The sequence below is a fragment of the Stegostoma tigrinum genome, chromosome 23 (assembly GCF_030684315.1).
Source record: "Stegostoma tigrinum isolate sSteTig4 chromosome 23, sSteTig4.hap1, whole genome shotgun sequence".
NCBI classification, from domain to species: Eukaryota; Metazoa; Chordata; class Chondrichthyes; order Orectolobiformes; family Stegostomatidae; genus Stegostoma; species Stegostoma tigrinum.
The window spans coordinates 38373415-38390385 of record NC_081376.1 but is presented as its reverse complement, the minus strand read 5'-3'; the positions used below and the strand labels follow the sequence as shown (position 1 = coordinate 38390385).

Here is a 16971-nt window from a genome sequence, read left to right as displayed (position 1 = left end):
CATAGACCGTCATCCAAGGCTGGAATTGAACTCATGTCCTTGACACTATGAGGCAGCATCCAACTTCATTTGGATGTTTTCCTGGAAGCCTGGTCTTTATCACAAGGCCTTCACTTCTAGCTGCTTTCCCTGCTGGTGCTCCAATGTATCAGCTGCCATTGTTCTTCTTGGTGATGGAGTCAAAGGTTTGGAAGGTTCTGTTAAAGTCTGTTGCAATATCATTTTGTAGATGGTACACACTATGGATACAGAAGTAGATTCAGATTATGGAAATGGTATGTTGTTACAGAAAGCAAAGACATTAATTGCAGCTTAGATTCAACTATTATCAATAGGATTCGGATACTGCTGCTGCAACTGTATGCACTACGGAGCAAACTGCTCTGGGATGGTAAATGCTTGCAGCCGTGTGATATGAGGAATTCTTTAAGACCAAAATTCTAATCGTTTCCAAATCTTCCCTTGCAGAGACATAAGCAACAATCAGATATCTACTTTAGAAGATGGAATATTTGCAGATTTATTTAATTTAAGTAAAATGTAAGTTTTCTGGAATTCCCTATAACATTATTGATGATCTGACTATGTACAGCAATGAATTTTGATGAATACACTTAAAGTAAGTAAAATGAAGAGCAGCTCTGACTAATAACCTTCAAACTTTGTGGAAAGTCCTGTTTTGAATCACTAATTTTTTTGGAGAAAATGAGCTGTATCAGTGGGTAACTGACCTGATTTTACATCATACTAAACTTGGCTCACAACCTTCCATCAACATCTGCAAATCCCCTCTCCTGCAAGCCCCCACTCCTTCCCACAAGCCCCACCATTCTTGATTGTCATGAATGAGACACAAAAGCTAAAATAGATCAGTGTTGTGTTATATTGTGTCTTGCGGGGTATGAAAGTCTGCTCTTCTCCATGGAAACGCATCAAACATTGATAAACAAGGCAACTCCTTTTCATCCCGTGGGACAGAGAGACAGAACCCAACAGGATGTGATGCAAGGGACAGTTATATGAGGAAACATGATCGCCAAGTCAAGATTCGATCTGAAAGCTGGGAAATAAAAACCGTGGTTTGTTATTCCTTTCAAATGTATGGTTAATCCAATTTTTACCAAGACTGTTTTACACTTGAATATTATTGAACTTGCATGGAATATCCCAAAAATGATTGAACTTGTTTGTAATATCCTGTTTTGGGCAAAGTTTACTGTCTGGCATGGAATATTTCCAGATTTTGAAGAATCCTAAAAGAATGGCTGTAGCTTGAACAAGATCTATAATATTCTGAGCAGAGTTTTAATTAAAACAACATGCCTGACATTCCCTGAATGGATTCACTTCCCACCAGTGCTGGACATAAGTGAGTCGACACAGATGGTAGCCCTCCTTCATCCTCCTATAATCCTTTGCAAAATCAAATATAGATGTAACTTCGTATGGCCATAGAAGCAGTTAGAGTTTGATGTTGAGGTTAACAATCCATTCAATGGCTTCCAAGTTGGAATGCCTGCAAGGAGTGAATCTCTTGGGGCTGAAATTCAGTGTCTGGGCCATGGCCACAGTCCTAATTTCAGCTGATCATTCCATTCCACATGTGGAGCATGTGGTCACATCTTCCCCGCCCCATCCTCAAGCAGTTGAGGTTGAGCAGTTGAATCCAGATTCTCTGCAGAACGTGGAAACTCAAAGACTTTAACATTTGGTTTACTTTACCAGGTTGCAGTTGATAATGTTTGCAGTCACCAGAAAGTGTATCATTGAGAGGTGGTGCTGTCGTCAATTTTATAGAGTATGGTGTGTGTTCCAGTAAGGGATCCAGGATTGTAGACTTGTTTTTGTTTGTCAGTGGGAGTGCTTCGTGAACTGTCAGCCACTGGTGTTCTTTGCGGAGCATGTTTTCCTTGTGGACAGCAGAGGTTCAATGTGTTCAGAGATAATGGGAACTGCAGATGCTGGAGAATCTGAGATAACAAAGTGTGGAGGTGGATGAACACAGCAGGCCAAGCAGCATCTTAGGAATACAAAAGCTGACGTTTCGGGCCTAGACCCTTCATCAGAAAAGGGGGATGGGGAGAGGATTCTGAAATAAATAGGGAGAGGCTACCTCTACACTGGGGAAACCAAGCGGAGGCTTGGGGACCGCTTTGCAGAACACCTATGCTCGGTTTGCGGTAAACAACTGCACCTCCCAGTCGCAAACCATTTGAACTCCCCCTCCCATTCCTTAGACGGCATGTCCGTTCTGGGCCTCCTGCAGTGCCATAATGATGCCACCCGTAGGTTGCAGGAACAGCAACTCATATTCCGCTTGGGAACCCTGCAGCCCAATGATATCAATGTGGATTTCACCAGCTTCAAAATCTCCCCTCCCCCCACTGCATCCCAAATCCAGCCCAGCTCGTCCTCGCCTGCCTAACCTGTTCTTCCTCTCACCTATCCCCTCCTCCCACCTCAAGCCGCACCTCCATTTCCTACCTACCAACCTCATCCCGCCCCCTTGACCTGTCCGTCCTTCCCGGACTGACCTATCCCTTCCCCACCTCCCCACCCATACTCTCCGCTCCACCTATCTTCTCCACTATCCATCTTCGGTCTGCGTCTCCCTCTATCCCTATTTATTTCAGAATCCTCTCCCCATCCCCCTTTTCTGATGAAGGGTCTTGGCCTGAAACGTCAGCTTTTGTACTCCTAAGATGCTGCTTGGCCTGCTGTGTTCATCCAGCTCCACACTTTGTTATCAGAGGTTCAATGTGTATTAGCATAGGAGATCAATCAAGCCATGTTGGTCTCCAAATCCCAGAAATATTCCCAAAGGCTTCCAAGTCCCCGGTGCGAGCAGCAAATAAACTCTAGATAATGGGTAGATTACACTGAAGTTGGAAGATGGCAATATGGGAGTAAGCAATCAGCAGGGTGCTGTTGACAAAACAAATCCTTTTGTATGTATTTATGGTGGGGAGCATTCCTCAATGCGAAAATAAACAGCATCAGCATGAGTATCCTAAGGTAAAAATCAGGCTTCTAGCCTGCTGTTTCAGGGAGCTGATGTTAAGATCCGATCACTGAGAGGCTGGTGAAGGAGACACCAGTGATGCTGATGAACTGTTCCAAGTAATAGCAACTCCTGACATTGCCATCAAGCTTGAGTGAATACAAGTCTGCAACTTCCCTTTAATACAGAACATTAAATCTAAAGATATTACGTAGAATGCTTAGACTGTGCGGCATGAAACAGACCATCCAGCCCAGCTAGTTCAAGCTAGTGTTATGCATCACATGAACCCCTGCCCAACCTTTCTTTATCTCATCCTACTATCTTTATACAAGCAACCCTACACAGACATGGAAGTCTTACTTGCACACCTTGTATTATATGTTGAGCAAAGCAATGTGAATATTTCATAGCACTTAAAGTATGAATTGGGCATGAGTTTATGAACTCAATGAACTTGTTAACAGATTTCCTTTAGTTCTTTTACTTTTTGTGATCCAAGTAAACAAATAACACTAATTGTTACTGTTCTGATATTTCAGAAACTTGAGTTTTAATGAGTTTGTCTGTGACTGTAACCTTTCGTGGTTACCAACCTGGATGAGTGAGGAGGAAGCAAATGGTGTGATCATCGTGGATAGTGAGTTCATAAAGTGTGCCAAACCTTCAAAGCTGAAAGATGTGTCTGTGTTAAATGTTAATTTTTCAAGCCTTCTCTACGGTGAGTAGTCGTCATTTTATCTTATGAATTCACCCAGAAAGCATTGAACTCTGTCAAAAAGAGCAACAAGCATATAGCAAACAGGAAGAGAAATTGCTGAAGAAACTCAGTAGGTCTGGTAGCATATCTGGAGAGAAAGCAGAGTTAATGTTTCTGACTGTTCATCAGAAGTTCACACTCTACTGCCTTCAGTTACCTGACATGTCCATCCACACGATTGGAATGATTTTGTTATTTGATTGGCTAATTCCTGACTGTTAGGCAAATAGCTTATATTCCGCCTCATCTACTTTCAGAACTGATTAATCAAAGACAGTGGGAAAAGTGCAATTTTTTAAGCACCCTATTTTGTTTGTTCTCTGGCTGTTGCTCACCCCTGTTTCCTGGAGACTCCAGATGATGGATTGGAGCATTGGCAAAACTCCATCAGTGTCAAACTGAAAACTGGAGGCTGTTACCAGCTCATCCACATAACAGGATCCTATTCAAAAACAACTGCGAAGAGGCAAAGAGCAATTAGAATGATAACTGGGAACCTTTAAAGCAGTTGTTAAAATTTTCTTTGGATAACTGAATTGCTATAAAGGCGGATAATAATGGGGTTATCCTGAGGCTGTGATGGTGATTAAAAAACTGAAGCATTCTTTGTGTTTTTCAGTTTTTCTACAGAGGATTCAAGCATGATTGTAAAAGTAATTATTTTCATTGGCTGAAGCCTTGTTCATCATTATCAAAAGCAATAGAGGCCAGTAGACAAAAAAAAACCTCAACTGAAGCAGGCTAGGAGGGATTACTTAAATCTTTGATGTGTCTCCACAAATGTTTAACAGTACAGACAGAGTGTGTGAGATGGCAGAAAAGAACTCTGAAAATTTATGCTGCAAATTCAATTGCTCTTATATTGATGCCATTACAACACTTTTAAACAATTCTAAAGTTAAACAATCATACAACTGATTAATTCTTGGGAGTTGCGAAAATTAGTTTTCCTCTGGCATTTATGATCTCCCACAGCAAACACTCTCGGTTACATACCAGTCATTTATTGCATATGCCATAAATGTTCAAATAACAGATGCTGCGAGACTGCTTGTGGAATCAGAGAATCATGGAATGATACAGGACAGATTGAGGTCATTCAACCCAGAATGACTATGCAACCCCTTTGAGCTAGTCTCACTTTCACATTCCTGTAAATTACTTCTTTTGAATGTACGTATCCAACTTTTTATTGACAGTGACGGACTTCCACCACATTTCAGGCAGTACATTCAAGCTCATAACAACTCACTGTCTGCAAAACTCTTCCAAAATGCTCATCATGGCTGACCTTTTGCTGTTAGAAACAGTTTTTCCTCATTTCCTCTGCCAAAGCAGTTCATGATTTTGAGCATCTCAAACAACTCTCTCTCTTCAGCTATTTGCTGCAGGTCAATAAACAAGAGGCAGTAGGTGGGTAGAGGAAAAGTGTCTTTGGATTTCATGTCAACAGGTTGCTGAAGGTGATTGGACAGGTGGATAATTCCATCAGAGATGCATAAATGATAGATGCCTTTATTAGCTCAGGTATAAAATTACAGGAGCTGGGACTTTATGTTGAAACTATATAAAACACTGGCTGTGAGGGGAGGCAATGGCCTTGTGGTATTATTGTTGGCTTGCTAATCCAGAGACTCAGGTAATCTTCTGGAGACCTGGGTTCAAATCCTGCCATGGCACATGGTGGAATCTGATTTCAATTAAAAAAAAATAAAGAGCCGAATGATGATCATGAAACCATTGTTGATTATTACAGGAAAAATCCCTCAGGTTCACCAATGTCCTTTAAATAATAATAAATGCTGGCCTCACCATTGACGCTTTCATCCTGTGAATGATTTTTTTTAAAAAAATGTCACATCTAGAATACAGTGTGCATTTCTGGATCACCATTGGTAGGAGTAATTGCACTTGAGAGGGTCCAAAGGAAATTTTTGTGGATATTGCCTGAACTGAGGAATTTTAGTTATGATAAAAAACTAGGTTTGTTTTCTTTGGAACAGAGGGCGCTGAGCAAAGACTTCAGTGGGCTGCATAACATGATGTGCGGGGGGGATCAAGAGAATGGATATGAAGACTATTCTTATTTGGTTGAAGGATCTAAAATAATGGGGCATACGCATAGGAGAGATTTGGGGAATTCTTTTCACTCTGAAGGTGGTGAGAATCTGGAACACTAAAAGAGTCAGAGAGCCAGAAATCCTTCTAACTTTTAAAAAGCGGTTGGATACATGTTTGAACCACCATAACATAGAATGTTATGGATCAAAAGCTGTAAAGTGGAATTTGGCTGGAAGACTATTTTGTTGGCTGGAAGGAATGCAGTGGGCCAAATGGCTTCTTTTCTTACTGAAAGTATCTTTGATTCTAAGGAGGACAACTCCAGCCACTCCATGTAATTGCTGACTGTACCTCATGCATTTGGGGTGTAGATATATTTTGTTGTATGTTTTGATAATACTCACAATGTTCTGGAAGAATTACTGGGCTTTACACCCAAATTTTCTTCTTATCTTTTTTCTTAGGGTCCGAGTTTGCAGCCTGCTCACCTGATAGACAATCTCTAGTCAATTTATCCTTGGTGTCAAATTGGATCTCCAGCAGAGAAAACTGCACAGCATTATGTTTCATCGAGGGTGAGCGGTATGCTGCCTTGGACAATGAAAGTCATTGTCTATGCGGTTCTGAACTGGCACCAGATTCAGATGCTATTTGTATACAAGAGGAGATAGATAGAGAGTTTATTCAAGTCTGTGGCTGCACTATTATTGAACAAGCATTCGAAGTTACAGTTGCGAATTTTGCTGACCTACGCACTTTTAGCCTTTTCGAGGCTGCACGCCTGACTGTTAAGACTTTAGTTAACATTAGCACTTTCCAGTGGGACTTTGGAGATCTGTCTCCACCTTTTAACACTACCAGCCATGTGGTATTCCACAAATATGGTCTCCCAGGGACATACCTGGTCAGTGTCGCGTTCTGTGTAGGCAGCAAGCCTACCTCTCTACATGTAGAAATACACGTCGCCATTCCTCCAGGAAGATTGGAGGTGCATTGTCCTCCTGTTGTGCAGACAAATAAAAGCATTGATGCTCAGATCCAAAACTGGAACAGCAACAGTGTTACAGCATCGTGGAGTATTACAACATCTAATAATGATACAATAAAAGGTGAGTGGAAAAACAAATCTGATTAATAGATTCAGAAATAGTGAGTTCAGCTGATGCTGGAGTCAGGGATAACACAGTGTGGAGCTGGAGGAACACAGCAGGCCAGGCAGCACCAAAAGAACAGGAAAGCTGATATTTTGGGATGGGACCTTTCTTCAGATTTTTGAAGAAAGATCCCAACCTGAAACATCAGCTTTCATGGTCCTCTGATACTGCCTGGCCTGCTGTATTCCTCCAGCTTCACATCGATTAATAGAATCCTTTTTCCAATCTGCTTTTGAAGACTTTAACTCCCGCTGCAGATATTTTCAAAAGCTACCATAACTCTTACCCAGATTGTCCTCCTTGTATTGGTAGTCTATATGGTAGTAGCTGTATTTTGTTTTGAAGATTCATCTCTATTTCTTCGAAGTAAGGGAGCACAACTTTAAATTTAGAGAGAAACCTTTCTGAGTAAAGGTGGTATTTTTCCGGCAAGAGATGAAATAGAAATCTGGAAATTTTTCGCTTGACACCACTGCTCACCCGAACAAAGGCAATTGACCCAGGTTTAAGTAAAAAAAATTCAAGACTGAGTTTTCTGTCCATCAAGGGTATCAAAGGAACTACAGCAAACACGGACCAAAAGAAATGGTATAGCTCAGACGGGGCCTTAAATGCTTGATGGCTGAATGGCCTCCTTCTGTTCCCGTGCTTTAGCATGATCTGGGTCTAGTCTTTCCTCTCCACTCATCCTATCCTTATTGTCCAAAGACTGCTATTCATGTCTTATGCCATAACATCACCATGATGAAAGGGGTGGTGGGTCACAGGAACTATTGTAGCCATGCAAGGGCTGAACCCACTTTGGCATTATTTCGCATTTTATTTAAGTCAGCTGGACTACCTCTACTCTTGTCAATTCAGCATTCAGATGTGAAAGGTTCTTATTGATCTTTCTAATTTCTTTTATTTTCCACAGATGCTCCATTTTGTCCATTAGGTGGATATCAGAGCAATAATCACTGCTACAGGTTGGTTACAAATAACTCCACATGGCAAATGGCTCGTCATTTTTGTCAATCTCACAGCGATGGTGACCTGGCAATTATAAAAAGTCCAGAAATTCAGAATTTTATAGCAAACATTACAGGATGGTAAGCTTTCTGCAAGTGTATTAAGGTTTTTGTCAATTGCAGTCTCACAGATTTTGCATCCATCTTTTTCAGTAACTCTTTGAACAAGCCTTTAACCCTATGCATTCAACTGTTTCAAGCCCAATGATCTGGAATTCTCTCCCAAAATCACTCTGCTCCTCTCTTCATCCTTTAGTATGCTCTACAAAGCCTATTTGTTTGGCCAAGCTTATGGTCACCTGTCCAAATATCTCCTCTTATGACTCAAAAATTAGTTTGATAATCACTCCTGTGAAGTTCCTTGGGCTCCGCCTGCATTACTGATACAACAGAAAAGCAAGTTGTTACTGTTACCCTGAGGAGAAAACAAAACTCCAACTTATCTGCACAAAAAATGATTTAGGTTTAGATTTTATTGTCACATTTGCTCATATACAGGAGAACGGTGAAAAGTGTACAAAGTTGTCATTTTCCAGCTCCATCTTAGCCTACAAAAGATAGAATTAAAAACAGAAGCAGAAATAAAAGAAAAAGCCAAAAGAAAAGGAAATGTCAAAGACCCAGCCATTGTATGCATGATTTTTTAAAAATCACCGATGCATTCAATAGCCATTGAATATTTTGAGCATCTATATTCTGCTCAGCAACATAAATGATGAGTGCTTCAACTTCCATACTTCAGTGTTCAGTGAAACTAGTGCTGACCATGATGTCACAGGTGAATGCATAAATGGTCGTTAGATGTTGTGATGTCTTTGAAGTTTGCAGTTCAACTGTAACGTCTGATTTTGATGGATTCCTAGTAAAATGCACATTCCACTTTCTGAGCAATGGGCCTTCAAGAGGAGTCAAAATGAAACCAAAGTGTTTCGAGCGTCAAAAACTGAAAATAAAATCCCTGTTTTTAAAGCTCCAACTTACAATTAATCACTCAATAGCTGCTGCCTCCAACAAATAAATCCTTTTTTCTGCATTGTATAGCAAAGTACTTAATCATGTACAAACAGACCTTGCTTTCACATTGTTACCTCAGGTCTTTGGCAGAGGAACAGGCCTTTTGGCCCAACTAGGCTGTGCCAGTTAATACTGTGCATTAGCCTTCATCAACTTTAATTCATCTAACCTTAGCAGTATAAGTTCTATTCATTTCTCCCTCAAATATTTGTCTAACACTCCTGTCAATGTATTCATGCTATTTCCCTCAGCACTCCTTATGATAGTGAGTTCCACATTCTCAATAATGTCTGGGTGAAAAGGTTTCTACTGAATTCTCTGCTGCATTTATTAGTGTCAATGCTGCATTTATGCATTATTTCTACTTTTGCACTCCACTGTTTGAGGAAATATATTCTCTGCATCTACCCTGTCAAGCTCCTTCATTAGCTTAAAAACCTCAATCAGGTTAACTCTCAGCCTTCTCTCTTCTGGAGGAAAACATGCAATACAATGAGAGTTTGTAAGTTCGTCCTGACTAGCGATACACACCTAGTTAATTATTGAGATAATGGGAACTGCAGATGCTGGAGAATTCCAAGATAATAAAATGTGAGGCTGGATGAACACAGCAGGCCAAGCAGCATCTCAGGAGCACAAAAGCTGACGTTTCGGGCCTAGACCCTTCATCAGAGAGGGGGATGGGGAGAGGGAACTGGAATAAATAGGGAGAGAGGGGGAGGCGGACCGAAGATGGAGAGAAAAGAAGATAGGTGGAGAGGAGAGTATAGGTGGGGAAGTAGGGAGGGGTTAGGTCAGTCCAGGGAAGATGGACAGGTCAAGGAGGTGGGATGAGGTTAGTAGGTAGATGGGGGTGCGGCTTGGGGTGGGAGGAAGGGATGGGTGAGAGGAAGAACCGGCTAGGGAGGCAGAGACAGGTTGGACTGGTTTTGGGATGCAGTGGGTGGGGGGGAAGAGCTGGGCTGGTTGTGTGGTGCAGTGGGGGGAGGGGACGAACTGGGCTGGTTTAGAGATGCAGTAGGGGAAGGGGAGATTTTGAAACTGGTGAAGTCCACATTGATACCATATGGCTGCAGGGTTCCCAGGCGGAATATGAGTTGCTGTTCCTGCAACCTTCGGGTGGCATCATTGTGGCAGTGCAGGAGGCCCATGATGGACATGTCATCTAGAGAATGGGAGGGGGAGTGGAAATGGTTTGCGACTGGGAGGTGCAGTTGTTTGTTGCGAACTGAGCGGAGGTGTTCTGCAAAGCGGTCCCCAAGCCTCCGCTTGGTTTCCCCAATGTAGAGGAAGCCGCACCGGGTACAGTGGATGCAGTATACCACATTGGCAGATGTGCAGGTGAACCTCTGCTTAATGTGGAATGTCATCTTGGGGCCTGGGATAGGGGTGAGGGAACAGGTGTGGGGGCAAGTGTAGCATTTCCTGCGGTTGCAGCGGAAGGTGCCGGGTGTGGTGGGGTTGGAGGGCAGTGTGGAGCCCGACACGTCCGCCATTTACAATCGCATCATCCTCCGACACTTCCGCCATTTACAATTGCATCATCCTCCGACACTTCCGCCATTTACAATCCGACCCCATCACCCAAGACATTTTTCCATCCCCACCCCTGTCTGCTTTCCGGAGAGACCACTCTCTCCGTGACTCCCTTGTTCGCTCCACACTGCCCTCCAACCCCACCACACCCGGCACCTTCCCCTGCAACCGCAGGAAATGCTACACTTGCCCCCACACCTGTTCCCTCACCCCTATCCCAGGCCCCAAGATGACATTCCACATTAAGCAGAGGTTCACCTGCACATCTGCCAATGTGGTATACTGCATCCACTGTACCCGGTGCGGCTTCCTCTACATTGGGGAAACCAAGCGGAGGCTTGGGGACCGCTTTGCAGAACACCTCCGCTCAGTTCGCAACAAGCAACTGCACCTCCCAGTCGCAAACCATTTCCACTCCCCCTCCCATTCTGTAGATGACATGTCCATCATGGGCCTCCTGCACTGCCACAATGATGCCACCCGAAGGTTGCAGGAACAGCAACTCATATTCTGCCTGGGAACCCCGCAGCCATATGGTATCAATGTGGACTTCACCAGTTTCAAAATCTCCCCTTCCCCTACTGCATCTCTAAACCAGCCCAGTTCGTCCCCTCCCCCCACTGCACCACACAACCAGCCCAGCTCTTCCCCCCCACCCACTGCATCCCAAAACCAGTCCAACCTGTCTCTGCCTCCCTAACCGGTTCTTCCTCTCACCCATCCCTTCCTCCCACCCCAAGCCGCACCCCCATCTACCTACTAACCTCATCCCACCTCCTTGACCTGTCCATCTTCCCTGGACTGACCTAACCCCTCCCTACCTCCCCACCTATACTCTCCTCTCCACCTATCTTCTTTTCTCTCCATCTTCGGTCCGCCTCCCCCTCTCTCCCTATTTATTCCAGTTCCCTCTCCCCATCCCCCTCTCTGATCAAGGGTCTAGGCCCGAAACGTCAGCTTTTGTGCTCCTGAGATGCTGCTTGGCCTGCTGTGTTCATCCAGCCTCACATTTTATTATCTAGTTAATTACTGATATTACATTTACATTGCTTTCCAATTGGTGTGTTGGTCCTCATTGTGATCACAGTGGGCATATTCTGAAGAGACCTTTACATTATGTTGCATTAGGCTATACTGTAAATTCTATGATCAGTTTAATGACCCTTCTTTTGCTCCTGTTGCAGCGTGCATTCTGTGTGGATAGGTCTAAGTGATACTGCTGGTGCTGGAACACTGCAGTGGGTGGACGGGTCCACCCTTGAAAACTTTCAGGAATGGTTGCCTGGGCAACCAAATACATTATTCAGTAACACCTGCGTGCTGATGGGTGCAAACCTTGCAGGAGAATGGAAAACAGATCTCTGTACCACGAGAAGAAATTTTGTGTGCGAATATAGAGCTGGAGGTTAGTGGATAAAATTAACGAATGGCTGATAGTAGGTTTCTTTCTTAACAAAGTAACAGTCCAGGACTTCTGTGATTCTATTTTAGAATAATTCTGCTTTATTTTTCTCCCAATCTTTACCCATCCTAGAGCCTGCCATTTTTTTCTGAAGGCATTGATCTATGCTAGGGCATGATGCCTCGAGTGCTGTGTTTTTGTACCCTAACCTGGTGCATTCTGCTTAGTTCTTAAGAGTGAGATCAGCTAATGCAGGCCAACGGTTCTGAGGAGGGGTCACCAAACTCGAAATGCTGTGATTTTTTCTTCACAGATGCTGCCAAATCTGCTGAACTTTTCCAGCAACTCCTGTTTTTGCAGCCCTAAGCAAACATGGTTACAATTTAAGAGATCTCATATTTAGTAGAATAAAAATATAAGGTGGGAAGATATCCTCTCATCACAATCCTTCCTGCAATGTTTATCATCCAATACACCATGCACACCATAAAAAGCTGAAGGTACAATATGTTCATTATAATAATCTACAATTTAGCCTCCCCACATAAATCAATCATTGGCAACGATGATTGATATCTTTAGCTAATGGCTCATTTTTAAATTGGTAACACCTCGACATCTAACAATGTTTGATGGACACTTTGTGATTGTTTCCAAACTTTACTTTGACAAGTGTTTCTTTTTGTGTTTTATGAAACAGAAAAGATTCCAGGTGCCAATTACAATCTATTGGGATCTCCAGCATTTAGCACCCACTTACCTGTAAAAAATATCACCGTGAACTACAGTTCATCCACAGCTTCAGAACTGGTGGAGGTGAGTGACTGTCCACCTGTTTTGTTTGGGTGCAATCAGCTTCCAACAAAGTGCATTAAAAAATAGTGATAGGAGTGTTTTTAACACATGTCCGCTTCATACTAGACAGGTTTTGAAAGCTGAACGTTCCATGTACAACGTGGAGAAAAATGAAGAATTTACATTTCAATTCCATCAGTCACAGCTCTCAGGTCATCTCAATATCTTACAGCTAATTAAGTACTTTTGACACGTAATCACTATTGTAATGTAGGAAACACAGCAACCAATTTGCGCACACAAAGCAGTCAGCAATAATTTAACAAACACATCATCAGAATTAAGAAAGTTTTTTTGTTGCTTTAGAGAAAAATGCAGAATTATGTCTAATGCAGCAGCCTTGCAGACAAAGCCATAAGACAGCTGGTGCAGGAAGTGAATAGTGCCGTGACAAATGCAGTAATGGTATGCTTCAAGGGCACTGGGATATTATTCCAGTATAAAATGGATATTGAAGGTTCAAGCTAAAACTTACCTACTCGGGCAGTAACCTGTCACATAATTTAGAAACCCAGAAATCCATTCAACCAAGATACCACACAGGTAGTAATTGTGACAATCATCCCAGTCACTTAGGAGACATTAGAAGGGATTTAGGAATGAAATCAATCACCTGTATTTATATAGCATCTTTTGTGTACACAGGATATCCCAAATATCAGCAAGTTGATTTGTTTGAAGTGCAGTAACTATAATGCCAGGAAAGGCTGTGGCCAATTTTTGCATGGTAAGATACCATAAGGAACAATGGTTGAGGGATAAGTATTGGCCGCAGTGTCAGGGAGAACTCCCCTACTCATCTTCAAAGTAGGGCCATGAGATGCTTTATATCCTGAGGAGACAGACAAGGCCTCTGTTAACCATCTCATTAGAAAGACAGAATGTGCAGCAATCTCCTTACAAAACATAGTCAGCTTTGACTGCTCAAATCCCAAGATTAAACCTTAAAATACCTAACTTACGGTTAAGCAGGTTAACACTGAACCGAAGTAGACCCGTTACTCTGATGTCAGATGATATACTTGGCTTGAAGAGTGGTAGGTCCTGATTCTGGTTTGTGAAAGATAGAAAGTGTTCCCCTACACTTTGCTATGGAGTTTGCTATAGGCAATTGCAATTTCAAATGAAAAAACTACCAGAAATGGGAGAAGGGAGTTGAATGTGTTTTGACTTCTCTGCATCAAGGTGGTTCCTAATCCCTTTGTTTACGTTTTGATCTCATAGCTCATGGTCTTCCCAGGCCTTTGGTTCAATCATGATGGTTTTGTGTCAGTGCTCGAATTAGCCACACAAAACCTGAACCAGACTATCCAGGTGAAATTTAAGATCTACCGACCAAAATGTGCTGGAAAAGACATGCAACTTGTGACACCAGGTAACAGCTTAATAATGGGAGTCAGTGTGTCAGAAAGCAGAAATCCTGCCAGTCTCATTCAAAGCAAAATACTGCAGATGCTGGAAATCTGAAACAGAAAATGCTGGAGAAACTCCAGTAGGTCTGGCAGCAACTGTGGGGAGAGAAGCAAAGTTAATGTTTCAATTCTGGAATGAGTCTTCTTCAGATCTGATTAAAAGTTTCCAAGCAGAGTCATACCAGACTGGAAAAATTAACTTTGTTTCTGTCTCCACAGTTGCCGTCAGACCTGCTGAGCTTCTCCAGCATTCTGTGTTTGGCACAAATCCCCTTACGTAAATGTCAGAAAATTTTTTCAGGAAAGCTCAAATTCACAGCTTAAGTAGATAATAATCATGTGCATATTTGCATGTATTTCTAAATATTATGTGCTTATTTTAAGAATAATATACAGTGCAGACATAGGATGTTCATTTTAACAAATCTGTGATGGTACTTATATTTCACAGAAGTTTCCTTGTATTCCATCTAACCTTCCCAACATTTCAGTGCAACTTTGTATTCCTTTTTGTCTCATGTACTTGTCTAATTTCCTTTTGGAAGCTTTCCTGCTATTTGCTTCAACCGCTTCCTGTAGGACACACAATAAATTACTTTAAATTTATTGCAAGTTCCACAAACGCACACATTTATATTCTATACAAAGATATTCAGAGTGATTGGATTAGAAATGTTAATAAAATGTAAATTGACAATGCATATTTTTTCTTTGAAATTGAGTTGACAAAAATTTCTAAATGTACATTACATACTTGCAAAATCACTGAACAATTTATTCTTCCAGACAATGAAGAAGTATGTTCGTCATTTGCTTTTTGCTTACCTCGAACTGTCAGCAACACCACCCATGGCTGTAACAGTGACACTAAATGGTGCAGTTTGGCTGAAACTTGCTTACCGCTGAAAAGACCCTGTGGTACTGATGTCTTTATTAGGTGTCCAAATTTACTCCCGCCTCACTTCATCGAAAGCCATCCACTTTACGACCTTGTGAAGGAAGTTCCTTGTACGGTGCCAGCCAAGAGCTCAACTCATTATGTAGTAAGATCATTTTTCTACCTTTTGCTACCTTTGTACCTGTTCAGAGCTTAAGCTGTAACCGATTATGAAGATCCTCGCAAGGCAGTGAATCAGTAAACGGCAAACAGCCTATTTACCTGAAACAAGGATCTAACTGCTTAAATATGCAAATTAAAGTTCCTGTACCGTATAGGTAACCTGTCCTTAATGACACTACTGAGGTAATTTACAAAACAGCCTAAGAAGCTTTTAATTTTTTAAAGGAAGAGTGGAGGTTCAGGAGGGGCAATTTCCACTCACAACCCCAAAGTGACTCCATCCTGTTGCAGATCTGTCTGTATACTACACCACTACACACCTTCACACCCTTGAAATGTCAACCTGTCAAAATTGGTGGTGAGCCAATTTCCCACAAACTACTAAACTTGACCGTCAAAGTGCTTTGGTACTAACAGACAAGGTAGCACAGGCCCTCCACTGAGTCAGAGTGACATCAAAAATCATTTCCCGGCATCTGCCAATACCACCCCCACCCTGCATCTTTGACCACTCTAATTTCAATCCTCTCATGAGATTGTTTCTATTTACATTTTTCTTGCATTCTAAACTACCAGTCAGAACCTGTCATCCCAATCCTAATATTGTCCTTTCACTTATTTTAGCATCTAAATATTAGAGGAATGTTATAAGACTAAGTTTCTAATTTTTCTTCATGTTCAGCTCTTGCTCAGAAATGAAAGGATTGCAGTGCAGTCCAATGACATCATAGCCATTCAACACGATGGCAAGCCTGGAAGCTTCCTACAGTGTCAACAGAATGATTCATCACCCTGGCAACAGAGTTACTACAGTGTAGTCTACTCTGGGGACAACAAGGATCTTTGGATAAATCTGACTGATAGCAACCATACAGATGGTACTGTGTGCAATCTTCGTGTGCTTTATACTCACAGGCAAGAAACTGATGCCAGTAGTCCACTGCTTCGCAATGGGCAGCAATCACCAGGTGTTTATACTTACCAAGCAATGATGGAAAGTGGGCCCTTTTCCAGCAATGCATCTTGCACTGTCCAGGTGTTGGCCCCCATTACTGACTTCAGTGTTATTTACCCACTGAAGCAAAATGGTGTGTTCTATGTACCAAAGAATCGAGCTGTCATCATTATTAAGGTTCAGTCATCTGGAAATGCAGTAACAAGTTGGTCTGGGAGCAATCAGAACTTCAGCTGTGAACTGACTTGCCCTTCAGAGCTCTCCTCCAACTGTGAAAACGATGGTAATACCTGTTTTTCACGTATCCCGCTGACTGTCAAAGATTGTAATTTAACCAGCATCACCATCACCGCAAAGAATAAGGTTAGCTCTGTTAATAAGATGGTAACAGTGAGAGCTGAAGATCCAGTCGAAGGACTGACAATTTTGCCTGACCCAAGTATTCGGGTGTTGTCCAACTCTCTGGTGGTAAGTTATGCTTTATAGCTTTGGTCAGACTTTCTTTAATCCTCAGCACTTTTCAAGTTATTATAAATCAAACATCCAGCCATGTTATTGGCTATATTGATTTATTGTAGTTCACAATAGTGGAGTTTTGAAAATACCAGCGTCAAAGCAACTGATGCTAACCTGTCACTGTGTAGACTGTCTTCCGATTTTTAGAGCAGTTTGCTATGTTTAGTTGATAAATACTTGGGAGCTTTAATAATGCACTGAGTTGTGTGCTTTTCTTTAATCTCCAGTCTATGCA

The 16971-nt window shown here is 42.1% G+C and overlaps 1 protein-coding gene across 3 annotated transcripts in view; it reads left to right on the top strand.

Moving 5' to 3' along the window:
- pkd1a (polycystic kidney disease 1a) overlaps nt 1-16971 on the top strand; it is a 179607-nt gene that overhangs the window by 68685 nt on the left and 93951 nt on the right. For 2 of the 3 annotated variants that reach the window (XM_048551749.2, XM_048551751.2), the window contains exons 4-12: nt 469-540; nt 3544-3722; nt 6287-6931; nt 7893-8067; nt 11721-11941; nt 12639-12754; nt 14018-14168; nt 14992-15248; nt 15948-16688. In XM_048551749.2, coding sequence (XP_048407706.2) covers nt 469-540; nt 3544-3722; nt 6287-6931; nt 7893-8067; nt 11721-11941; nt 12639-12754; nt 14018-14168; nt 14992-15248; nt 15948-16688 — 2557 coding nt within the window. Of the gene's footprint in view, nt 1-468; nt 541-3543; nt 3723-6286; nt 6932-7892; nt 8068-11720; nt 11942-12638; nt 12755-13443; nt 13521-14017; nt 14169-14991; nt 15249-15947; nt 16689-16971 lie in introns of those variants that run through there. The other variant, XM_048551750.2, reaches the window with a different exon arrangement.